The following is a 27,600-nucleotide window of genomic DNA, read 5'->3' as shown; positions in this document are numbered from 1 at the left end:
TCTTTTTGTTCTCTTAATAAAGTCTTTCTTTTCTTTGGACTTGGTTAATTCCTTCCCTTGGGGAAATTCAGGGGAAGGGGAGGGGGAAGTGGGCTGCTTCCCTGTGTGTAGAGATTCAAGGCGTTTGAATCCAGGCAACTCTGTCTCCAGAGCAGGCTGGAGAGAGGGAGGAGGGGGGAGGTTCCTCCTCTGTGAATTGATCTGTGTTCCCAAGGGGGGAAACAGGGGTGTCCCGGCCCACGGAATTGACCGGGTGGTGGCAGCCGAAGGGGAGACCTACCCTAGGATTTTGGGGTGGGGGGAAGACATGCGGGTCCTCACTTTGAAACCGCCCAGTTTCAAGTGAGGGTAGACTCCTGACACTCACTTATTCACCATTTTGTAAATACTTCACTTTATTGATGGCAGCCTCAAATGATGAAGAACCTGTTACAGAAATGAAGGCTACAATCACCAGGAGAAAATGATTAGACATAGGACTTTAACATAATTTAGAGGAGAATGTTGTAGGGATTTCAACTGAGAGATAAAGAAAAATAAATGGAAAATGTTTGAAACCTCATGATCACTACCCAAGTGCAGTTTAAAATGTTAAATAGGCAAGTTTCTGAAATGTCAGTATCCTCTAAAACAGGGTCTTGATTAAAGACAAGAGCTTTGGAAACCCAAATCCATAGCTGGAATTGATTCTGGGGGACCTGAAGATACTGACATAAGTACTATATTTCAACCACTATAATCAAAATAGATGGCAGATTTTCTAAACATCATATATAAATTGACCCAATATTAATAGAAAAATGTTACAAGATTCTCAAGGGTGGAAGTAGGAGACAGGGTGTGGGCCAGTTGTTACTAACATTGCTTGATGTATAGGAAAAGAGGGAAATTACAGGCTTAACTCACTCATTGTCATAGTTCCCAGGCCACAAGGGGCCATTGTGATCATCTAGTCTGACTTCCTGTATAACACAGGCCATAGAACTTCTCCAAAATAATTCCTAGACATACTTTTTAGTAAAACATCTAATTGTGATTTTAAAATTGCCAGTGATGGAGAATCCACCTGACCCTTGGTAAATAGTTTCTAATGTTAATTATCCCCACTGTTAAAAATATATCCTTTATTTCCAGTTTGAATTAGTCTAGCTTCAGCTTCCAGACACTGGATCATATTATACCTTCCTCTGCTAAATCGAAGAACACATTATCAAATATGTATTCCTAATGGCAGCAGTGTTCCCTCTAATTTTTCCCACCCATGTGCAGAATGAATTTTGTTATGTGCACCAATATGGAGGTGATGTGTGACTCATCACCTCCATATTGGTGTACATAACAAAATTTATGTGGTGGGGTGGGGCCAAGGGGTCTGGAGTGTGGGAGGGGGCTCAGGGCTGGGGCAGAGGGTTGGGGTGCAGGGTGTGAGGGCTCTGTCTGGGGGTGCAGGTTCTGGGGTGGGGCTGGAAATGGGGGGCTCAGGGCTGGGGCAGAAGGTTGGGGTGCAGGGGGTCATTGCTCTGTCTGGGGGTGCGGGCTCTGGGGTGGGGTTGGGGAGATGAGGGGGGTGGGGTGCAGTGGGACTCCCTGGGGCTATTGTGAGGAGAAAGGACCTCCCCCCCGCCCCCAGCTCTCTCTCCCTGCAGCAGTACCTGGGCTGGGAGGGGAGAGAGGCAGCTCTCCCTGCTGTGGCAGGTCCAGGCCAGGCTGGGTCGGGGCCAGGGGAGGGGTGCCTGTCCCCTGGCCACGGCAGATTCGGCACTGTGCTCAGTCAGGGCCAGGGGAGGGGCACTGTGGCGGGCCTGGGGCTAGGGGAGAGGCATCTCTCCTCGCCGCAGCCCTGAATGCCTGTGCGGAGCTTAATAGGCATGTGTGTGGCCGTGCAGCTTAGAGGGAATTTAGCATGTCTGTACTTACAGACTGTAATTAAGTCAGCCCGTAACCTTCTCTTTGTGAAGCTAAATATATTGAGCTCCTTTAGTCTATAACTATAAGGCATGTTTTCTAAGCTTTTAATCATTCTCGTGGCTCTTCTCCGAACCCTCTCCAGTTTATCAACATCCTTCTTGAATAGCGGGCACCAGAACTGGACACACTATTCTAGAAGTGGTTGTACTAGTGTCAGCTTTGGAAGTAAAATAACCACTCTATTCCTACTCAAGATTCCTCTGTTTATGCATCCAAGATTTGCATTAGCCCTTTTTGCCACAGCATTGCACTAGAAGCTCATGTTCAACTGTTTATCATCCATCATCCCCAAATCTTTTTCAGAGTCACTGCTTCCCAGGATAGAGCCCCCCGCATGCAGTATGTACAGTCTACAGTCTTTGTCCCTAGATTTAGCCATATTAAAACACACATTGTTTGCTTGCACCCCGCATACCAAGTGATCCTGGTAGCTCTAAATCACTGACCTGTCTTTTTCATTATTAACCACTCCCCCAGTTTTTTTTGTCATTTGCCAACTTTAGCAGTGATGATTTTATATTTTCGTCTAGGTCACTGAAAAATATTAAATAACGCAGGCCAATTTAGAAATAGAGATAAGATTCAAAATGTCTAAGGTGTTCATTTTTGTCATATGTGAGCCGTACTATACAAACTAGGAGAAAATACATTTCTAGTCATTGAATAAGCTGGGACAGGACAGCAGGTTCTTTTTTGCTGACTCACCTTAATGCAAATATTAGCACCCTGCACAGAGGTACAAAGCTGTTTCAGCTGACTAGCTATGACTCAGACTAAGTCCTATTAGCGCCAACCATGACTATAAAAAGGCTTGATCAAGGGAACCCATGAGCATAGATGGAGAGTTTCCTGCAGGGAGAAACTTTGGAAAAATACTGAGGTTTGTTTTGTTGGTGCTTTTTAAGTTAACAATAAAAGCTAACTACAGGAACAGAGAACATTTGTACCAGTACCAGTGGGAATGTATAAGTGTGTTAGGTGTAGGGAGGGAAAACCACCAACTTGAAGAGGCTTTAAACATGGAAGGATGATTGGTGCACACAGCTTTTCTACATATTAACAATTACACATACATTTCCTGGGGTGTTCTTGCGGGAATGTGAAAACCTCAATGCTTGAAGATGGAAAGAGAGGGAAGATGAGGTAGACCTCTGAACCTGAATGAAACCCCACCCAATTCTCATTTATTATGAATGTTTTTTATGATATAGAGGGAGGTGGTGTTTGAGTCTATTATTGCAGTCCATATATTCCTAAGGAGACTGGCTTTCAAACTGACAATATGTCACACTGGATGACTTTCCTGTTCCTTAACCTTTTCTGCTCAAAAAAAGGTGCTTAACAGCACGATCTTCTCCTGCCAGATAAAGACTTCTGTTTTCTGGGATATGACTTCGATAACTTAAATTAACTGATTTTAACCATTTCTTATGCACAGAGTTTGAGTGTGACATTCTACCAGAATAAACCGAGACTTATCTTTTTGAGGGTTGATTTTACCTAGTACTGTAATAAGAAGACAAAGCTATCACCAATTGTTGTTGTTTTTCTTCTCTTCTCTTCTTTTTTTTTTCATTTTTCTTTCTCCTCTGTATTAATCTTCTTTTGATCCAAAAACAAATGATCTAGTGTTCTAAATATACAATTGAGTGTTACATTTGTTTCCAGGGTGCTTGAGGCTGCTCAAATATATGCAAACTGTGCTGAATGTTATATACTTAAGGCTGCATGTTGACTGGGAATGCCCTCTCCTCTCACACATGTTACAGCAGAGAATTGGGCACTTCATTTTCTGGAATGTAATTGTAATGTTTTAAATAAATACCAGGTTGCTTTATTTTCCTCCTCTCCCTGGCAAATGGAGGACGAAAAATTCAAAATACAAAAGTGGAAACCTTGATTTTTCTCATATATTTAGAGCTGGTCAAATTTATACTGTCAGATGTGGGAGTTGTGTGCAGGTACAAATATTGGTTAGCGAATTAGCTCTTTAGTCTGAGATATTATTAACCTCTGTGTAAGAAAACTAATGCAAAAGATTGTAAAACATTAAATAAGCTGAGACGCTGGTTCTTTCAGAGAGACTATCTCAAATATTCCCCCTATCCTGTAAGTGTAAGGTGTTTGGCTTGCATAGGTACCACAAAAACACATTTTAATGATCCTTTCCTTTTTTTCATTCATTTTTTCCCCACAGTCACATGACACAGTCGGCCACATTTGAAGACCCTCGAATAGAGAGCTGCCAAATCACCCCTCCAGCCCCTCGTAAAGTGGAAATGAGGAGGGATCCTGTGCTGGGATTCGGTTTTGTGGCTGGCAGTGAAAAACCAGTTGTTGTACGCTCCGTAACACCAGGTATGATTTTTCCCCTTGCCTGGCTCCAAAAGCAGGGCTTTGAGACTTTACTAACTCCCTTTCTGTGCTGGCTGTATTGCTGGCAGTGAGATGGATGTGCTCAGATTTCCACCATGACTGCATTGACTTTTAATGTTGTCTGCTAAGAGATTTCTTTAGAATTGCCTTTTTAAACTGAATTTAATGTAATAATTTTGAACTTGTGTTTACACTGACTGAGGCCCACTGGGACCAAATACTATGGCACATGTGAGTATTATTAATGCATTCCAGCAGCCAAGTGAATTGTGAATGCTAGATAGAATCATAGAATATCAGAGTTAAAAGGGACCTCAGAGGTCATCTAGTCCAAACCCCTGCTTAAAGTAGGACCAATCCCCAGACAGATTTTTACCACAGTTCCCTAAATGGCCCTCTCAAGGACTGAACTCACAACCCTGGGTTTAGGAGGCCAAATGCTCAAACCACTGAGCTACCCCTCCCCACTAGTGTTCTGAGGGTATGTCTACACTGCAATTAAAATCCTGCAGCTGGCCCATGCCAGCTGCCCTGGGCTCAGGTGCTCAGGCTGCAGGGCTGTATAAGTGCGGTATAGGCGTTCAGGCTAAGGCTGGAGCTCGAGCTCTAGGACCCTATGAGGCGGGAATATCCCAGAGCTCGGGCTGCAGTGCAATTAAACAGCCCCACTAGTCTGAGCCCCATTAGCCCGAGCCCCGCGAGCCTGAGTCAGCTGGCACAGGCCACGCACAGGTGTCTAATTGCTGTGTAGACATACCCTAAATTCTGATATGCTGACATGCCTTTATAATGATGGAATGGTGTCAGATTGGAGGGAGGTCTCAAGTGGGGTTCCACAGGGAACTGTTCTGGGCCTGGTGTTGTTTAACATCTTTATTAATTATCTAGATGTAGGTATAGAGAGCATAATGATCAAGTTTGCAGATGACACAAAGCTAGGGGACAGTTGCCCATACTTTGGAGAATACAGCTAAAATTCAAAGGGATCTTGATAAATTGGAGGCTGGGCTATAGACAACAAAATAAAATTCAACAAAGACAAATGTAAGGTCCTACAGTTAAGAAAGAAAAACCAAATGCACAAATACAGAATGGGGGAGAACTGGCTTGGCATCAGCACTGCTGCAAAGGATCTGGGAATTGTGGTGGCTCATGCCCTCAACATGAGTCAGCAATGTGATGCTGTTGCAAAAAAAGCAAATGCAATTTTGAGTTGTATTAACAGAAGTATAGCATGTAAGTCATGGGAGGGAATAGTACTGCCCTACTCGGCAATGGTTAGGCCTCAGCTGGAGTACTGTGTCCAATTTTGGGCACCAGAGGATGTAGAGGCAGTGTTTTTAAGACTTCGGGTTGCGACCCAGTACTAGGTCACAGCATGTCAGCCACTGGGTCACTCTGGTCAACAGCGCCAACCGGGACATTAAAATCCCGTCAACAGTGCTTCCCAGCTAAGGCAGGCTAGTGCCTACCTGTTTCAACACCGCGCTATGCCCTGGAAGCAGCCAGCATTGGGTCCAGCTTCTAGGCAGAGGGCCACAGGCCTCCGCACACTGCTCCCACCCCGAGCACCAGCTCTGCACTCCCATGGGCCAATGGGAACTGGGGGAGGCGGTGCCTGCAGGCAAGAGTCGTGTGAAGCCGCTTGCAGGCCTCCACCTAGCAGCCAGGCCTGCTGCTGGCCACTTCTGGGGAGCAGAGCAGTCCGCGGTGCCAGGACAGGCAGGAAGCCTGTCTCTGTACACTGGCTGTGCCCTCACTGGCAGCCACTGGAGGTAAGCCCACGCCCCAATCCCCTACCCCAGCCCTGAGCTCCCCCAAGCCTGGAACCCCTTCCTGCACCCCAAACTCCTCATCCCTGGCCCCACCCCAAGCCTGCACCCCCAGCCCAGAGCCCTGACCCCCTTCTGCAACCCAACCCTCTGCCCCAGCCCTGAGCCCCCTCCCACACCCTGAACCCCTCATTCCCAGCCCCACCCTGCTGCCCTCACCCCTGCACCCCAACCCTCTGCCCCAGCCCTGAGCCCCTACCACATCCCCAGCTCCATTGGGTCACAGGCATCAACAATTTTCTTCAACTGGGTCCCCAGAAAAAAGTTTGAAAACCAGTGATGTAGAGAAATTGGAAAGGATCCAGAGGCAAGTGCCAAAGCTGATCAAAGGGATGGAATACAAACCATATGAGCAAAGGCTGAAAGAACTGGGTATGTTTAGCTTGGAAAAGGAGAGATTAACGGGGGGGCTATGATAGCAGTCTTCAAATACTTGAAAGGCTGCCATAAAAAAGATGGAGAAAAGTTGTTCTCTCTTGCCACAGAGGGCAGGACAAGAGGCAATGGGTTCAAACTACAGCATAGCTGATTTAGATTAAATCTCAGGAAAAACTTCTTAACTGTAAGAACAGTAGAACAGTGGAACAGACTGCCTCGAGAGGTAATGGAAGCTCCTTCATTGGAGGTTTTCAAAAGGAGGCTGGAGAGCCATTTGTCTTGGATGGTTTAGACCCAACAAATTCTGCATCTTGGCAGGGGATTAGACTAGATGACCCTTGCAGTCCCTTCTAACCCTACAATTCTATGATTCTGTAAGGGCTTGTACTTCGGAATATTGTTTCTCACTGCACTCGTTCCAAACCCATAAATTTGTTAGCAGCAAAAAGCCAATATCATAGTTATTACTCTTAGCCATTACTGTTGTTTGACTTTACTGGTTGACCAACTTCATTTAAAGGAAGAATTTTATTCGATTTTTATTTCTATTCTGTATAGTTTCTTATACCACCCTCCTCGCATAGTTTCAGAACCTCTTCCACTGTGCATTCAGTTATGTGACTAAACTATGTTATGTATAATTCTTTCTTCTCTCATCCACTCATCAGGGTGAGAACTGAGTGTGCAGCAAAGGGTTTCATTTTGGTGGGGATTTTATTGTTTTTTGTTTTCTTTATGGACACTGCACTATGTTTATATTAGAGAAGGCAAGATCAGAGAAATGCACCTTTCACTTGTCAGGGAAGGTGGTGAGGTTTGTGACAACCATTAGTTCCTGGGGGAGTTGGTTCCACAATCTCAGACTGGCCCCTGAGAAAGCTCTGCATCCTATATAGAGGAGTTTTGCCTATGTGATAGAAAGTTCAATTGTGCCTGACGAATGGAGTTGTTGATCATGGTCTTCATCCCGAAGTTTTAGGCAAACTTATAGACATGCTGGGCCCAGGCCATAGATTGCCTTGAAGACAAGGACAAAGACCTTTGAACTTTCAATATTCTTTTGGAAGCCACTGTAGAGAGCAGAGGACAAGCAAAACTGCCAGTAGAACATCTAAATGTGATTTGCCCAGGTGTGTGTGCAAATGGTGTTTGTACTGCTTGCAAATAAAGCAAATTATGTAGTTAGGATCTGGCCCCCCTGAAGTCCTGATTAATCTCAGACAGTTCTTTCCCCTGAAATAGCTTTACTTAGTGTAACTCTCATATTTAAAGCCCAGTTGGGGAAGCATATTTATATTCAGTCACCAAAGTAAGAGCGGGGACAAATACAGTGGAACCTGTGTGCATTTGTTCATAGCGAAACTCCATTTATAGTGGATTCAGAAGTAAAATAAAACCTCCAAACCAAACAGAAGCACAGTCTGTTGTCTGAATGAATTGTGTCAGGCAGTTGTCTGAATTAATTGTGTCAGGCAGTAAGAAATTTTTTTTTTAAGATTTCATCTTCTGTTTTATACCATCATTACAAAGTTTAAAGACAAAACATTAGCACAAGTATAATCTTTCATCTGAGGCTGTGACACTGTGCTCCTTTTCCGTGGCTTGTTATGGGAAGCAAAAAGCTCGTTGTGTGCTTCCAAAGAGTAAAGTTGTTGTTATAGTGGTGCAGGAGTGCCACTATACTTAAGGTTGCATCATGACATCTGTGTAAAAGTTGATCTTTCTAAGTCCTGTAAAATCAACATGCTTAGTCAGATATTTTGAAACCTGTTGTGCCTTAGGAGAGTACCAGGTAGGGTTAATGACCCAAATCTGAAGTAATTTAAGAAAGGTGTTCCCCCAAATCGATATTTGTTTTAAAGTTTCTAGGTTTCTGTTTGTTTGGTTTTTGCCCAGAACTAAAGATCAAACTATTGATCTGATGCAGGTCAAAATGGTCTCAGTCTGTCAAGGTTTGCCCAAGGGAGTGCATGGCACCCATTAAATCTTTGGGGGACTCAAACTGAGAACAGTAATTATGAAAATGTACATTTTTACACTGCACATGCACCAGTAAGAAGAATGACTAGAGAGTCTCTTCCAACATTTTATATGCTTCAAAGCTAGACTCTTTTAAGTGCTTTAAAATCCAAATGGTTAATCGGATGCTTTGAAATTTGGTGTGCCCCATGGGGTTGTGGGGGTATTATTGGTAATTCAAATTTGACCAAAAGGTTTCCTGAGTTCCCCCCCCCCCAAAAAAAAAACTCCTTCTGCTGCCTTATACTGTTAAAGTGAGAAGTATTAACAAAGGAATGAATCATAGACCTCTTGATTGCTGTGAACTCACCCCTCAATTAACATAACTAAGGATGATTTCATTGCAAGTCCCCACCTAAGACAAAAGAAATTCTGGACAGGGAGGGTTGCTACCATTTGTGAGTCATGGCTAGCAATTTTCTTCTGGGGGCAATGTAACCAAAGTATTAGTGGGGGAAGGGGGGAATTAAACATGCAAATTCTTCCTGGGAGGGGAGGTGTATCAGGGGCCAGAGGAGTGTGGGAACTGGGGGAGAGGAGTTTAGGGAACCAGTGATGTTATGCGGGGGCAGAAATGGAGATGGATGGTATGGGAGGCAAGAGAGTTTGGGGACTCAGACAAGGGAGGCATGGCACCCCCTCAGCTCTGCCAGTGCACCCTAACTCTTTTGCACCCTGAGCTCTATCTGTGCACTTCAATCTCCTCATCGCAACCACCCTGCAGCCTGAGCTTTGCCAATGCACCCAAACCCCCATGAACTCCACATTAGAGCCCTGCACAGGACTATTTTTAGTCCTGCAATACCCACTCCTACACACTCCCGCTATTATGGCAGCAGGTCCTGTGGGACCTGCAGGATCCTGGTCCTGCTGCAGGTCTCTGCACTAATTGGGGGCACAGGGCTCTATGCCACAGCTCTGACAGTGCACCCCAACCTGCCTGAACCCCAACTCCACAGCTCTGACAGTGCACCCCAACCTGCATGTGATGCATCTTGGGGGCACCCAGGGCTGTAAGTTTGTTGCCACATGCCTCCAGCACAAACCAGTCTGTCAGCCACTCCAGCACTCTCCTCTGTCTTTGCCCTGCAAGTTGACAATAGATGGCTCCGAGTCCCTTCAAAGTGTCCCCTTGTGTTTTCCAGCCACTGATCCTTGGATACCCACAGAAATCCCAGATCCTCCATTCCCAAAGGAACAGTGTACCACAGTTTACCAGCTTTACTTTAGACCAATGGTTCTCAACCTTTCCATACTACTGTACCCCTTTCAGAGTCTGATTTGTCTTGCGTACCCCAGTTTCACCTCACTTAAAAACTACTTGCTTACAAAATCAAACATAAAAATACAAAAGTGCCACTGCACACGGTTACTGAAAAATTGCTTAGTTTCTCATTTTTACCGTATAATTATAGATGGATTGGAATATAAATATTGTACTCACATTTCAGAGTATAGTATAAAGAGCAGTATAAACAAGTGGCTATCTGTATGAAATATTAGTTTGTATTTACTTCGCTGGTGCTTTTGACGTAGCCTGTTGTAAAACTAGGCAAATATCTAGATGAGGTGATGTATCCACTGGAAGACCTCTGCCTTGCACCCCAGGTTGAGAACCACTGCCCCTGTATTACACACAGCACTCGAATTCATTTATAGCAGATGGTGATGTCCTCCTTGCTTCTTCAGACCATTAATTCCTAACAGGAGCATATCTTTTCCTGGTCAAAAACCTAGGAAATTCAGTGCCAAATAATTATGTTAATACAAAGTTAAGGTTGAGTAGAGCAAAACTCAATCTTCTGAAAACTACGAAATGCGCAGTTAAGGTGTTCCACACAACTGTAACCCTACCCTCTTCTAGCACTGCCACAATATGCCCTAGTAACACGTACCTTTGCTCGGCCAATCTCACAGTTGCTGAAAATGTATAGGTTCTTCACCTCCTTTGATAACCCATTCACGCTCACCTACAGGATTGCATCTAACACTATTAGAGAACAAAAAGGAATTTCCTGGTGGTCAGAAGTTTGAGTTTTGCTCATGTCAACCTTCTACAAGAGGATGATGTACCACCAAGAAATCATAACCTTACAATTCAAAGCTCTTGGACGAAGCTTTCATATCCGAGCACCTAACATTAGAGTCCTATTGTAATTCCATAGAGGCACCTAAATAAAAGTGGCCTGATTTTTCACCTGAAGCTCCCATTGACTTGTTGGGGAAAATCAGGTCTTGGTTATTTAAGTGCCTAAATATAATTTTAAGAACCTAACATCAGGCACCGTGGTATGTACATTTAGGTTGTTAGCTTTCCGGTGAGGGTGTATTATCAGCAAAGTGCTTTAAATCTCCAAGCCAAACCATATCTAATACCCGCACAATAGAGGAGGCTGTTCATGTATTTATAATGGTCTACTAACCTCTGCTTATTTCTCACTTTTCTCCAGGCGGCCCCTCTGAAGGAAAACTTATACCAGGAGATCAGATCATAATGATTAATGATGAGCCAGTCAGCACTGCTCCAAGGGAGAGAGTCATCGACCTTGTCAGGTAGTTGATGCCTTCGTCCTACCAAATAAACCATGAGCCCAGTGGCTTACTGCCAGTACAGTCACTTGATAATGTGGCATTCTTGCCTTCTCAGAGAAGAGAAAATGGAAAATAATGTTACTGAGCTTATAACAAATGTTGGTGGAATTGCGTATTACTGATGGGAAATTTCCTTACAGCTATACTGCGGGAGTATGAGTAAATGTGAAAAAATATATTAAAGCACCTCCAAAAGAGTTGGTGGTTGAAGGACAGGTTACCTTGATGATTAAGGGTTGTATCATATGCAGGGCTCGAAAAACCTACTCCTCTGGTTGCTTGGGTAAAGGAAATGTTGGAACAGGTTGGCGAGTTGACTGGGACAGGGTACAGAGAATCTGGCATTTTTGACTTCTTCCCTGAGGGGTGGGTTGTGGGGACAATCCTTAGAGCAGAGTAGGCCAGGTGGTTGCTGCTTTACACTGTTTTTCAGGACAGTAGTGGAGTGGGACTAAAGAGGGAACAGAGTAGCCTAGGATATGGGGCTCTCTTACCTTCAGGGTTGGGGAACGCAGGAAGAGGTGAGCCTGTGAGTGGATAGGTGTATATATGTGTCTGTGGGAAGGAGAGGGAGGGGCTTTTGGGTAGTGCATGCTTGAGTGGACGGCATGTGAGTTTGTGTGAGTAAGTGTGTGTTGGGTGGGTGAGTGTGAGGAATGAGGGGGATAAATTATAAAAAGTACAAGACAGAGAGAAGGAGGGAAAGAAGTTAGAGAACAGAAGACAAAGTAGGAAAAGAAAGATGAAGTTTATTGTGGGGTGGAGAAAGAGAGAAGGAAAAGAGGGAACAACACACAAAGATGCAACATGATGTATAGCAGTGGGAAAAAAGTGGAGTGAAGCCATAGAGATGAAAGAAAGCATAACAAAACTCAGGAGCTGGAGTAAGTTAGAGTATGTTTTAACAAGTTTATTAAATAGAAAGTTGACTGGCAAAAAATATAGTACACAGTTGTTTTAAACTTCAGAGGCATGACTCTTAGAGGGCAGTGTGTTATATGTATTTTTTTCACTTGGGCTAGTACGCTTTTTCCTTGGGCTAGCTGGTGTCAGGGGAAACTTCAGGATCTGATTGTATACATGTTTTGGCTGATAGGTTAAATGGAGGGTCCTTCTCTCCAAATCTGGCAACCACCAATGTTGAAAGTAAATTGCCTGTGACACTTTTCTAAAAGAGTCAGTTCTGAATTTCAATTTATGAACTTCTACAACAGCTGTGATTCTCTGGGATGATGCAGATCACAGTACATAGGATGAAGCGCATGAGAGTTGGGGCAAAGTGTTCTCAGTCAAGGGGATCTGGCTGTGTAATAAAACTTCTGTAGGAGACTGGGTGACTCAAAAGTTTACCATCTTTACGAAATGCTGATACCTTCCTTTTCAAAATATATTTTCTACCATAGCAAGAAAGATACGCACAACAGTGACATGACAACTCTGAAAAATAAAAGAAAATAAAAAACTGTAACAAGCAACCGAACCAACAAATAAAAACAAAATTCCTACAGCAGAGATTTAGCCCCAAAAAGTGTTAAAGTCTCTATGGGGTCCATTTAGGAACTTGGCTATTGCTATTGATTTTATGTGGAAGCACTCAGATATTACAGTGATGTGTGGCAGTATGAAACAGATAGATAGTTGTATGTAGCATAAAGGCAACCCAAAGAAGTTTTAATGACCAGTTAAATACTATCATGTTGTAGTTTATATGCTTTTCCTGATTGTTTGGGATGTATAACACATAAGTCCCATTATCAGCAGTGGGATACAGGCCCAACTCCCTCCTCTGGTTTCAGTAATTTACAGTAATAGGAAAAATAGACTGTCTAATTAGGATTGAGGCAAATTGGGTCTAAATATGAGGGAGGTCCCTCTGTGAAGGGGAGTTGAGAAGCTGATCCATGTTGAATATGAAAGTAGTGCTCTTTGATCATATTGACTCCTTAGGTAGTGTCTTGGCTATGCTACTGTAAACAATCCTTTAAGTGTTGTTGAATTCCATCTTTTCATGGTGCTTTCCTTGTAGTAGAATTGTATCACTGCTCTGTACATGTGCCTGTCTCTGGGACTTTGTCAGAAGTTGCCTTTTCTTTGATGAGTTTCACAAAGGGCTGTATTAGCAGTATGTACATCATTCCGCATAAAGAGCTTATCATCATTTCAACGGCGACATCAGGAATGATTAGACAAGGCATGCAGTCACCACATCAGGGCAGAAGCAGTTCACTGCGCCAGTACAGTAGTGCATCGCTTCCATACCGTATCTAACCCAAGGTCATTCTTGGGTCGGACACATTCATATCTTTGAAAGCAACGCTTTGTCTCAGTTTGCAGCGCAGACAGAGGAAATTTTGAAATCTTGCTTTCTGACTGGTAGGCATATGTCTGCAGTCAGTGATGGGTAAGCTCTTGTCCCAGAGAAGGATATATATTAAAAAGATATAACCGCATAATATTGCAGGGGAGGGGAAATGCGGGGGGGGTGGGGGGGAATGCATGACCTCATTGTATACTGCAAATCAGGTATAAGAACTGCTTAGCATTAGCTATGTGAAAGTTGCTTCTATCCAACCCTGCCAGGAAGCTTAGTGCAAAACCAAGAAAGGATTTGCTTTTATAGTTGTAGAGAATGGAAGAAAAACATCACTCTCATTTGAAAATATAGCCGTCTTGTGCCAAATATAGAATAAAGCTTTAAAAGTATTTTAACACAATGATAAAATGTTTTAAACTGAAATATGGGCAGGACTCAACGTTTCAAACAAAAGTATATAAAAATTAGAGTTGTTGAGCCAAGTCTTGAATATTATATCAGAGTATAGATTCTGTTTAATTTCTAATTGCATACTAATCAAATTCAAGTAAATGTAATGGGGAAATTTCTTTGTGGGGACAGTCTTGTTTTAGAAGAGAACATCAAAATGGGGATATTGATTAAATGTAACTTTAAATTCAAAGAAAGAAAAGATCTTCAGAATCCACACCAAAAAATGGTATCTGAATTGTGATGAAATTATATAGCTGTCTTTCCCCATTCTGCCATTAGAAAAAACACTTTCCCAACCAGTAAATTTGCAGCATTTGTTTCCTCAAAATTGCCAGGGGCTACCGTTTTGCTTCAGTTGCTTTCCTTTGGACTGGGTGCTATTAGTGCCAAAGCTCCTCATTAACTTTTTCCTTCCTATGTGATGCAAAACGAGTAGAAAATTATTGTGATATACGGTGCACCAGTTTTAGTAAATGATGGAGGAGATACACTTGGTAGTATGAAAGTTCGCACTGTTGCATCACTTTATCTCTTCATGAAATGTTAATATTTTATTACACGACTTGGGGGTCATTTTAGAACTGGTTACATTAAAACAGGCCTGTTGTAAAGATGTTAACCTTCCCATAAACTGCCTAACTCTGCACTGATGCAACATCTGGGTAGTTAAGAGGTTTCTCATCAGAGACACAGTAAAGGATTTTTTTTGTTTATTTTTTTTTAAGTAGTCTGTAAATTGAGGAATACTACTGCTAGGCTTTGAGGTCTAGAGATTAGCAAGGATATACATTATATAATAATGAACTGTGTTTGTAGTTTATTCTCATCCATCTCATTTTCCTTGATTCCTGCTTTACTAGTAACATTTAATTGAAGTCCAGGTCATCACTGAAACCCACAGTTGCAGAGATATTGGTAGCGCATGGTTTGCAATTGTAACATGTAAGCTCTCATTATTTCTGGTAATGTTCAATGGCTTTTGGGCTGTATTCTACTCAGCTGAGCTATTTCAAGGAAGAGACACAGCAGTCATGTTTATAATATTTCCTAAAAAAGGCAGGTCACATTTTTATGAATAACTGGTGGTTGCATTTTAAAAAGGGTCTCTTCAGGAGCAAATTAGGGAAAATTGGGAAAAGGAGATGACTTGAAAACAAGTTCATTTGTAAATGTATCACTAATATCTAGGCAAGGAGTAGGCAAACTGAATACCAGATAGAGTAAGATCTAGTTAAAGAACAGACTGTGCAACATTGTAGCAGTAGCTGCAGATCTTGTTTTTATTATACAGCTGCTACAAATGCTGTGACTCTTAAATTCATCACAGATTAATTAGCTATCTCCCATACTGGGGGATAGCTTTAATGTCAACACAGATTTTTGTGTATTTGAAGGAGATGAACTGTGTCAACCTAAACATGTTATATGGTATAGAAATTAATTGCTGAATAAATGCTTGAAGTCCTTGGAGCTTCTGTAGTATTACATTTCTCAGAACATTTCTTATTTTTATTAATTAATTTAAAACCTGCATCACCACAGGTAAACAAGTCAATGTAGCCAACTCAGTTTTATCACGGTTAGGTAAATACTTTTTAATGAGTCATTTGTTTCCTAATGTAATGTGTATGTATGTAAGGTGTGTGGATGTGTGTGTATTATGTATGTATCTAATGTAAGTATTTTGAAAATGTTAATATTTAGGACGTATGTGTGTTTTATATGTATGTACATATATTTTATATACACATACACTCATTCTAAGATTGGCAAATTAAAGTATTTATACTTAGCAATATGTGTTAATTACATTTATAGTGTCTGTGACCCAAGGTACCCCTGTACTCACATCCTACACACTCCTGCAATAATATTTGTTCAAAATATGCCTTCTGAGGTATCATTTGAAAACTAACAACACAATGGAATATATGTAACAACAATTTCATTGTGAAAAATATGTAACAACATTATGTGTACAGATAAAAACTCTCTCTCTCTGTAATATTACTAGGACATGTTTAAGACCAGACAGCCTAACATAGGTAAAGGTGATAAACAGGTTTGCCCTAGACAAAGCAACGAGTTTTTACCTCAATTTCATATTAGCAGTAAACAAAGCCATCAAGCTAAACTAGCTGGGTTTATACTGAACGCCAGAGACAGAGAATTAACATGTCCCATGCATCCCAGCAGGGCCGCCCGGAGGGGGGAGCAAGAGGGGCAATTTGCCCTGGCCCGGTGACGGTCCGGGTTTTCAGCAGCGGGGGGCCCTTCAGTGCTGCTGAAGACCTGGAGCGACTGAAGGGCCCCCCGCCGCCGAAATGCCCCACAAGCCCTGGCCCGGCAGTGGTCCGGGTCTTCGGTGGCATTTCGGTGGCGGGGAACCCTTCAGTCGCTCCGGGTCTTCAGCGGCATTTTGGTGGAGGGGGGCCCTTCAGTGCTGCCGAAGATGCAGAGTGACTGAAGGGCCCCCTGCTGCCGATGCTGCCAAAGACCCGGACCGCCGCCGGGTGAGTACAAGCGCATCAGCTCCCCCGCTTTGCCCCAAGCCCCCTGAATCCTCTGGGCAGCCCTGCATCCCAGACAGAACCAATCACAGAGAACAAATTGCTTGGTTTCTGTCTCTTCAAGGTGAAGGATCAAGATGGAGTCTCTCTCTGTCCCTTATATTTCCAAAGGAATTGTCTTTGTCCTAAAAGTCAAGAAAGCCTCCTGTCACCTTGAAGAGACAGAAACCAAGCAATTTGTTCTCTGTGATTGGTTCTGGCCACGTTGGCCAGTAAAAAGATTAAAAGAAGACTGTGGATGAGGAAAAAACATCTTGAAGAAAGATGGTATCCTGCTACATGAAGTTTTAAACTTTTAGATGTGTGTTTTCACCTTTATTTGTTTAAACAACAAAGAGTCTTTGTGGCACCATAGAGACTAACACATTTATTTGGGCATAAGCTTTTGTGGCCTAAAACCCACTTCATCAGATGCATGGAGTGAAAAATACAGTAGGCAGCACATGAAAAGATGGGAGTTGCCTTACCAAGGGGGGGGCAGTGCTAACGAGGCCAATTCAATCAGGGTGGATGTGGCCCATTCCCAACAGTTGACAAGAAGTGGTGAATATCAACAGAGGGAAAATTAATTTTTGTAGTGACCCAGCCACTCCCAGTCTATATTCAGGCCTAATTTGATGGTGTCAAATTTGCAAATTAATTCCAGTTCTGCAGTTTCCCGTTGAAGTCTGGTTTTGAAGGTTTTTTTGTTGACGAATGGGCACTTTTATGTCTGTTATTGAATGTCTCTACCTTTATTCTTTTACTTAATATCATTTAATCCATGCTCTTTAATAAACTTGTTTTGCTATCATTATAAATCATCAGTGTTGGGTAAATTCCGTAAAGTTTGTGCTTCTAGTAAGCTGACAGGTTAGAGAGGCAGAGACCCTACTACTTTTTCTGTGAGGCTCTTGTGAGAGGGACTGATCCCTACAATAGGACAATTTTGGGGCTAATTCAGGGCTGGAAGGGTTTTAAGGTTAGCCTGCGTTTGGGTAACCTGGTTGTGCAAAGCCAGGGTGAGTCTTGTCAACTGCTAGCAAGCTGTTGGGACCAGAGTTCTGAACCAAAGCTACACAGCCACAAGACACCCAGAATTACTAGCCAGACCTTAATGCCTTACTGGCCTGGCTGAACCCAAAATGTCACAGTGACACATAAACATTTTCACCCAATATAGCAAACTCCACCTCTGCTGAATAAAAATAAGTTTGGCTATTAAAGGATTTGATAACAGCACTCTTTGCTTTAATAGCACTGTCAATGTAAACATTCTCTCCTTTCATTAAAGTGGGCCTCTAGTTCTTTCCATAAATAGTCTGTTTTTCTCTGTTGCAAAACTCACTCATAAATCATTGTTTGTTTCTAGTTTCAGTTGTGTTTTCTTGGGGGTATTTTTCTTGGTATTTGGATGTTTTATTAGAGGAACACGTATTATTTTCACGTTAGAAAAAAGATGGGGTCTCTGAGACTAATTTACTGCTGTAATAACAGTATTTCAGTTTTTGCAGTATTCCACGAAAAGACTAATTGCAAATTGGAACAACTGAGGATAGTTCAATCCATTATGTGATGTCAGCCCTATTTCATATTTAAGGGAAGTGACTGAAAACCACTTCTGAAGTAACCATTGCCTTGGCAAATTAGCATATCATGCAGCATAAAGATCTGGAAGGTTCTTTCCCTGTAATTTTACAATTTCTTTTTCTATCTAATTTTACAATTAAAGAAGTTGCATATTGCATTTAATCACTACCATGGGATTTAAATACAGGATGCATCTACTTTATCCATCTACTCATCATGGCTAAACATGCACACTGCTGTGGAGTTTCACTTGATAGACTGCATGTACTCGCTTGATGGATATGGCTGTCACTCTATCATGGCAGGTAAAAAGAGATTCTTTCTTCAACAACATAGTAAAATAAATAAGTACTTCCATATATTTCTCCAAGATATTACATATCAACCAAGACATTTGAAATCTACTTTTTCCAGTAGATCACATGTATGTTAAGTCAGTATTTCAGTAAACCAGTGCTTGTGGATTATTACTCTAGCCTAGTGTTTGTAAGTATAAGCCATATATATGTGTCTGCGTGATGGTATTGTACTTGCAGCTCAGTGGATAAATCCAATAGCACGAGGTACTACATGTTTTGTTTCAGTGTTTGATATGAACCATCATTGTTCTGAGCCTTTGAGTTTCAGTATTGAACATGTTAGAGAACTCACAAATAGAAGAGGTGAAACCCATTGAAGTCAGTGGGTGTTCTGCCATTGACTTCAAGGGGACAAAGATTTTTACATAATGGGCGCCTCGAGTCAAGTCGCCTGAGAATAGAACTGGCAATCAGGACACTGAGGTTCAATTCCTGACTGGCTCTGTGAGATTAGAGAAATCACATAAGCCTCTTGATCACGTTAGCCTCAGTCGGTCATCTGTAAAATGGATTTAAAAATGGTTACCCACCTTGTTAAAGCTCCTTAAGAGCTAAAGATGGGGAAATCTAAAGTATTATTTGTTATTAAAAACTAAGATCAACCATGGAACTTCTTTTTTTTTAAAGTAATTATGTCTGAAAAGAAATGCACGCACATTCACATCTACCTTTAAAGAGCAGTAAACTGACCTACCCTATAAAGATTTGGGCACAAGCAGTGAACAAAGTGAAATGCAATAATCAAAATGTTCAGAACATGATCCCTTTATTCCTTTATTTTTATAAGTTCTCTTTCAAATTTATCAGGCTGGATATTTTGTAAAACCAGCAAATTGTCAGTAACTAACTCTGACCTTTTCAAAATTCCTGGATTTGATGTGTCATCCAAATGAAGTATTATGCCTCAGGTTACATCATCATGCCATGTTACTCTTTGGAAAGAAGAATTATCGCTGATAAATTTCAGGTCAGCTATTCAGTAACAAATTGCTATATGGTTAGTGAACACTATAGTTAGGACAAGGAGATGTGAAATGGCTGTGCTAAGAGCAAAGAAATTGTGCAAAATGACTTTTTTGGATGGAACCAACAAGGATAGCTTTTATCTTTCCCATCTGATGGAAACTGACTTCCCTGAAACTTACCTGAAATCTTACTGGGAATATGTAAAAATAATAAAAGGCAGAAAACTAAGATTAAGATGCTTTAGAATCAATGTGACAAGCTGAAAGTCAGATTTTTATTGTCTTTCTCTCTCCTTGTTGTGCTTTGATAATATAATCTACATGGTAGTTAATCATGCTTTGGGGACCCCTTAACATGTACATGTAAGAGGGCAAGTTACAACGAAGCATCACAAGATGGTAGTGTCTGATCTTTCTATTGATCAGGATACATTGGCAAGTGAATGACAGACATGGGTGGCAGTTTCTGAAACTATTTTTGTTTCCTTTTTTAAAATGAACTAGTTTTCATGGCAATGGTGTATCTTTAAGGGCCACATTTCCAAAAGTGCACACATTTTTCACACACCCATCTTAATTGTACAAATGCGTAATGTGTGCATACAACTCAAGGACTTGCTGCTCACCTGCCTGTGTGTAAACCCCAAACTTTCACATGTGCATCAGGTATTGCATGAATGCTTTTTGCTCATGCTTATGAATTTTTTGCTTTACAATCAAAATTAAGGACTTCTCATGCAAATTCTTAGAGCTGGTCCAGAAATTGTTGTAAAAATATTTTCTTGCTTTTCAATGGACATTTTTTTTGCCAAAATTTTCTGACAAGTTCTACCAATTAACCAGCCGGCCAGAACCCAGAGAACTGCCAAAAGGGTTAAGCATAGAAAGACAGATTTTTAAAGGTATTTAGGTATTTGATTTCAATAAGAGTTAGGTGCCTAATTACCTTTTAAAAATTTGGACCATAATTGAATTTCAGTGGCCAAAAAGGATGAATTCCCAGTTAAGGCAAATCATAGAAAGGAAAAAGGAGTAGCAGATACAAATGGTCAGAGATAGACTCCTTGTAAGAGAAAAGATTTGCTGAAACTTTCTAAAGGCACTTACCATAGAGTCTGCCAGACATTTGAGGCAGAGAAGACCAGAATCCAACTGTGAAAGTTGTATGTTCAGCCCAAACCTGTCTTTATATTGGGAGTGATGATAGAACTGCTCCAGTTGATAATACCCTTTTTTCCATTATTGAAATGTAAGAGAAACCTAATTTGAGCTTGTGTGTATTTTTTTTCTTCTTAGTCAGTTTCCAAAGTTGATATTCTCTAGCTATTTGACTTTCCACTTGCATTGACATGTTCCAGCCTCCACTGGACTAGAGGAAGCAGCAGCAGCAGCAATAACAGGGAAACGTTTAGTCGGATTTTATTTCATACAGAATGCGTCCCTCAGGGATTCAGTATTCTTACTTTTTCTTCATATTATACCTTATATAAAATAAGAATTTCAAAAATCAAACCTCAGAGATGAACCCAAAATGCAATAAAAACTGGCAGCTTCTCCCCACAGGCAGATTTGCTGTACAGTGTGTAGCTAGTAACAGTATGTGATGAAATGTAAACTGTTTTGTTAGTTCTTGTACTTCTTTCCACAGGCTGGAGGCTCTGAACTATTTTACCTTCTCTATAACAAAAAATCATTTTAGTCCATTGATTTCACTCTTATTTCCAGTAATTCAGTTTAATTAAACTAGAAGGCTCAGTGAAATCCAAGTTTGTACTGACTACAGGTCAAAGAATAAAGAACTCAAGAGAGGCAAAGGTCTTGTCACCTCCTACTGCGAGATGTTACCACAGTATGACATCCACTTTTCTTTTATCTTTTCAGCAGCTCTTCTAGTCAGACCTCAGTGCACAAAAAAGACATCTCTTTTTCTCAGGGGGAAAATGGTACCATTGGCTGAACATTCTTGTGTTTTTTATACTTTACTTACAGAAATAGGAGCCATGAGGCTAAATCCCTGTAGTGAAATTTTCACTCCATCCATTCTGTTTCTCTCCAATGTTTTTTTTTTCTGTGCATCATTACAATATGTCTGAGCCTCACGATTTAAAAAAATTGTTTTTCCATAGATGTCCTAGCTAACAAAGGACAATATTCTCTGCCCGAAACTTTAAAGAGAATAACAACAACTCTTAGTTTTAGAAGACAGCTCAAAATATTAAAACCACTTGATCAATCTGTTTTGCTTTCCAGATACTCCTGAATTCTTTAGCTTATGAACAAATCTGTGTCCTTTTCTGCTTTTTTCACTGTTTTTGACAATGTTGTGTATTTTTAAAGTTGGCCTTTTAGACTAAAAATAGTCTCCCTCCCGCTCCCCGCCCATTCCTCTCATGCTCTTTCTCTGAAATTTCCGCTTGTATCAAAAGCCTTGAATTAAATATTGGTACAAATAAATTAGTAGTTTTATTAAGTCATAAGATAATTGAAACTATTTTTGAATGTACCATGGCAACCATGATCATATGACATTTTCATTTGAGCAACTGTCCAGCAGACTTGCTGAGGTCAGCAGTAATTCACATAATTGGCACAGAATCAAAGAAGGAAATAAGCTGTATATTGAAACCAGCAAGTGGAGGAAAGATAGGGAAGCTCCTTTTAAGCATTATTTTTCTGGGAGAAAAGAGGCAACATATTCTCATGTTTAAGTATCTAGGTGATAGTGTATTAGGCATGTTTATAGTATGCAAATATAATATAGAACAAATACTGTATCATAAATATGTTGTGTGTGTATGTGTGTATATATACATACATACATGTAAAGATACATACAGAGAGATGGGAACATGACTGTGTGGCATGGCATATAAAGGTTTTATCAGCATAACTTTGGTATGCATCCATTGCTCGTAAGTAGCAAAACCCAAGGTTATGCAGGTTATCCCAAGTGAGAACTAATTAAACCTTTTTTGCCATCTGATATCACATCTATTGTGTACATGCCATATATGTGTTACAGGAAAAACTATTTTGTAGACTTCTGAATATTTATTGGAACTATTTTTTTATCCTTTTTCTGATAAAGTCAAGAGCCATAATTAGTATGAGGCCGAATGACCTAAAATTGTTATACATAAAAAATGACAAACTTTGAAATCTGTCATCTTGAGCCCTTCCACTGGTAGCAGCATTTGTTTGGAAGCATTGGGAAGCTGGGAATTTCCCTTTTCCACTGAGATAAAGCTCTTATTTCAAATCCAAGTTTGTCATGTATGGAAAATCTGTCTCTGGTCTGGGACTAGGCATTGAGCTGGAATAATTTTGGAAAAAATTCCATATATTAGCTGAGGAGGAAGCAATGTTTCTCTGGCAAGTTACTTTTCAAAAATGGGATTGAAACTGCGTAGGGGATGTGGCTATTAGAATAAATCCTGGGACATACTGATTAATGGGCAGATGGCAGGTGAGGAAATCAAAGGTGCGTGATAAATTTATCACATGCCTCTGTAGATTTATCAAATGATTATTACCTCCACATATAGATAGACAGGTAGATTAGATTAGGCTCCTAAATCCATATTAAATAGCCTGATTTTCAAAGTACTTAGACCCTCATGAGATACCATAGAATATATCTACCTGTGCTACTGCACTTTATGTTTACAAAGAGCTTCCTATTCTATAGTTATAACTTTTGCTTATTAGGTTAAATAGACGAGTGCACAAATAGACACAAATCATAACAAAAATACAAATTACAATGGGTTTCTTAAAAACCCTAAATCATTCAGTGACTAATTTTTAAATTTTGCTTTAGAATATTGCAATGTTATAGATGCATAAATGTAGGGATTAATTTACCTTTTGAAGTCTGACAGGTTTCAGAGTGGTAGCCGTGTTAGTCTGTATCAGCAAAAAGAATGAGAAGCACTTGTGGCACCTTAGAGACTAACAAATTTATTTGGGCATAAGCTTTCGTAACTATTATCAGCAGGAGAAAAAAACTTTTGTAGTGGTAATCAGGATGGCCCATTTCCAACAGTTGACAAGAAGGTGTGAATAACACTAGGGAAAAAATTAGCATGGGGAAATAGTTTTACTTTGTGTAATGACCCACCCACTCCCAGTCTTTATTCAAGCCTAATTTAATGGTCCAGTTTGCAAATCAATTCCAATTGTGCAGTTTCTCGTTGGAGTCTGTTTTTGAAGTTTTTTTTGTTGGAGAATTGCAACTTTTAGGTCTCTAACTGAGTGACCCTGGAGTTCAGCCCCCAACTAAAACCTTTCCAGCACATCATCAAGGATCTACAACCTATCCTGAAGGACAATCCCTCGCTCTCACAGATCTTGGGAGACAGGCCAGTCCTCGCTTACAGACAGCCCCCCAACCTGAAGCAAATACTCACCAGCAACCACACACCACACAACAAAAACATTAACCCAGGAACCTATCCTTGCCATAAAGCCCGTTGCTAACTCTGTCCTCATATCTATTCAAGGGACACCATCATAGGACCCCTAATCACATCAGCCACACTATCAGAGGCTCGTTCACCTGCACATCTAACAATGTGATATATGCCATCATGTGCCAGAAATGCCCCTCTGCCAGTATATTGGCCAAACTGGACAGTCTACGCAAAAGAATAAATGGACACAAATCAGATGTCAAGAATTATAACATTAAAAAACCAGTCGGAGAACACTTCAACCTCCCTGGTCACTCAATTACAGACCTAAAAGTCACAATTCTCCAACAAAAAAACTTCAAAAATCTGCTTTTATTATATAAAACAGAGAGAGAGATTGACTTTTAAGTATCTACATCTTATGTTTATTTAAAGTCCCTCTGGGAGCTAGGCCTAGTGTTGGTGCAGACCTAGGAAAGTCCAGTGGTTAGTGTAAACAATAGTGGTTAGAGATCAGTTACCAGCTCCTCCACAGACTTCCTGTGTGGTCTTGGGCAAGTCACTTAATTTCAGTGCCTCAGGTCGTCATCATGGTAGATAACAAACTGAACATGAGTTCCCAAACACGATCCATGGAAGCTCAAACCAGGGAATATCAAGTAGGAGTAAGGAGTGGTATTACTTCTGTAGATGGCATGAGTGAGACCATTACTGGAATACTGCATCCACATCACATAAAGGATGTTGAAAAGGGTTCAGAAAAGAGCTACAAGAATGACTCCGGGTCTGGAAAAATGCTTTATATGAGAGATTTAAGAAGCTTAATCTATTTAGTTTGTCCAGGAGAAGGTTAAGAGGTGACTTGATCTAGTCTACACGTACCTACATGGGGAAGAGATGTCTGTTCAATCTAATAGAAAAAGGCATAACGAGAGCCGGTGTTTGGAAGCTGCAACTAGATATATTCAGACTAGAAATAAGGTACATTTCTTTTAACAGTGAGTGTAATTAAGCATTGGAACAACTTGTCAAGGGATGTGATAGAATCTCCATCACTTGAAGTCTTTAAATCAAGACTGATATCTTTCTAAAACAGAACTATAACTCAAACAGAAGTTATGGGCTTGCTGCAGAGATTACTGGGTGGGTTCTTTACCCTGTGTTATGTAGGAGATCAGACTATATGATCATAATCATAGAAATGTGGGACTGAAAGGGACCTTGATAGGTCATCTAGTCCAGTCCCCTGCACTGAGACTGGACTAATTATTATCTATTCCAGACCATCCCTGACAGGTGTTTGTCTAGCCTGTTCTTAAAAACCTCCAGTGATGGAGATAACACAGCTTCCCTAGGTAATTTGTTCCAGTGCTTAACTACTCTAAAATCAGGAAGTTCTTCTGAGGCTTTGGCTATACTTACATTTCAAAGCGCTGCCACGGCAGCGCTTTGAAGCGCTAAGTGTAGTCAAAGCACCAGCGCTGGGAGAAATCTCTCCCAGCGCTGTCCGTACTCCACCTCCCTGTGGGGAATAACGGACAGCGCTGGGAGCCGCGCTCCCAGCGCTGGGGCTTTGACTACACTGGCGCTTTGCAGCGCCGCAGTTTGCAGCGCTGGAGAGGGTGTGTTTTCACACCCTGCTGCAGCGCTGCAAATTTGTAAGTGTAGCCAAGCCCCTAGTGTCTAACCTAAATCTCCCTTGCTGCAATTTAAGCCCATTACTTCTTGACCTGTCCTCAGTGCTTAAGGAGAACAGTTTATCACCCTCCTCTTTATAACAACCTTTTACATACATGAAGACTGGTATCCTGTCCCCCTTCGGTCTTCTCTTCTCCATACTAACCAAACCAATTTTTTCAATCTGCCACCATAGGTCATGTGTTCTAGACCCTTAATCATTTTTGTTGCTTTCCTCTGGATTTTCTTCAATTTGTCCACATCTTTCCCAAATTGTGGTGCCCAGAACTGGACACAGAACCCTTGTTGAGACCTTGCCAGTGCTGAGTAGAGTGGAAGAAGTACTTCTCATGTCTTTTTGACAAAACACCTGCTAATACATCACAGAATGATACTCGCTTTTTTTGCAACTGTATTTAATTGTTGATTCATATTTAATTTGTGATCCACTATAACTCCCAGATCTTTTTCTACAGTACTCCTTCCTAGCCAGTAATTTCTTATTTTTTTATTTGTGCAGTTCATTATTCCATCCTAAGTATAGTACTTCGTATTTGTCTTTATGGAATTTCATCCTATTTATTTCAGACCATTTCTCCAGTTTATCAAGATCATTTTGAATTCTAATTCTGTCCTCCAAAGCACTTGCAACCCCTCCCAGCTTGGTATGTTTGCAAATGTTGTAAGTGTACTTTCTATGCCGTTATCCAAATAATTTCTGAAGATATTGAATAGAACTGGACCCAGGTCAGATCACTGTGAGACCCCACTCAATATGCCCTTCCAGCTTGACTGTGAACCATTGATACAGTTTTCCAACCAGCTGTGCACCCACCTTATAGTAGGTTAGTCTATATAGTAGACTATAGTAGGCTATATTTCTCTAGTTTGTTTACAAGAAGGTCATGTGAGACAGTATCAAAAGTCTTACTAAAGTTGAGATTTATCACATCAACTGCTTCCCCCTATTCACAAGGCTTGTTATCCTGTCAAAGAAGGATATTAGTTTGGTTTGGAATGATTTGTTCTTGACAAATCAGTGTTGACTGTTGTTTATCACCTTATTATCTTCTAGGTGCTTACAAATTGATTGTTTGATTATTTGCTCCATTATTTTTTCAGGTACCGAAGTTAGGCTGACAGGTCTGTAATTCCCTGGGTTGTCCTTATTCCCTTTTTTATACTATATTTTCCCTTTTTCCGATCCTTTGAGATTTCTCCTGTCCTCCACGAGTTCTTAAAGATAATTGCTAATGGCTCAGACATCTCTTCAACCAGTTCCTTAAGTATTCTACGATGCATTTTGTCAGGTCCTACTGATTTGAAGACTAACTTGTCTAAGTAATTCTTAACTTGTTCTTTCCCTATTTTAGCCTTAGATCCTAGCCCATTGAAACTGACGTTCACTATGTTGGTCATCCAATCACTGCTAATCTTTTTGGTGAAAACTGAAAGAAAAAAGGCATTAAATACTTTGGCCATTGCTGCATTTCTCTTATCATCTTTCCCTCCTCATTGAGTAACAGACCTACTAGTGTCCTTGGTCTTCCTCTTCTAATCTATTTGTAAAATGTTTTCTTGGAACCCTTTATGTTCCTAGCTAGTATAACCTCATTTTGTGCCTTGGCCTTTCTAATTTTGTCCCTACATGCTTATGTTTTATATTTATCCTTTATAATTTGACCTAGATTCCACCTTTTGTATGACTCTTCTTTGAATTTCAGGTCGTTGAAGATCTCCTAGCTAAGCCAGAGTGGTCTCTTACCATACTTTATATCTTTCCTATGCATAACAATCCCTTCTGTCCTTATAATCTATTAAAAGCATTGCCCTACTTCACAGGGGCATTTTGAGGATAACTATATAAAAGATTGTGAGGTATCCATTACTATGATCCCTGGTGAATGCACGGAGGCTGACAATTTGCAGAAAAATCAACTCAAAATTCCACAGTCTTGGGCTATCAATTTGAAGAGTCACTGTCTGAATGTGCCTCGTGCATGCTCCCTTTCCCCATGGACTGATGGGATGTCAGCTCAATAGCTGCACAACTATTAGTAACCCAATGGAAGTGGTTGCTACTTCTGATAGAGTCACACAGTATCTAGGAAAAGTT

General features: G+C 40.9%; 1 protein-coding gene across 1 annotated transcript in view; it reads left to right on the top strand.

Annotated features, from left to right (window-relative positions):
• FRMPD4 (FERM and PDZ domain containing 4) overlaps positions 1-27,600 on the top strand; it is a 449,028-nt gene that overhangs the window by 344,859 nt on the left and 76,569 nt on the right. The window contains exons 3-4 of the mRNA XM_044982210.1: positions 4,166-4,326; positions 11,024-11,126. Coding sequence (XP_044838145.1) covers positions 4,166-4,326; positions 11,024-11,126 — 264 coding nt within the window. The remainder of the gene's footprint in view (positions 1-4,165; positions 4,327-11,023; positions 11,127-27,600) is intronic.

The sequence above is a fragment of the Mauremys mutica genome, chromosome 1 (assembly GCF_020497125.1).
Source record: "Mauremys mutica isolate MM-2020 ecotype Southern chromosome 1, ASM2049712v1, whole genome shotgun sequence".
In the NCBI taxonomy this organism is placed as follows: domain Eukaryota; kingdom Metazoa; phylum Chordata; order Testudines; family Geoemydidae; genus Mauremys; species Mauremys mutica.
The sequence above is the reverse complement of the archived record's forward strand: the minus strand, read 5'-3'. Positions and strand labels throughout refer to the sequence as shown.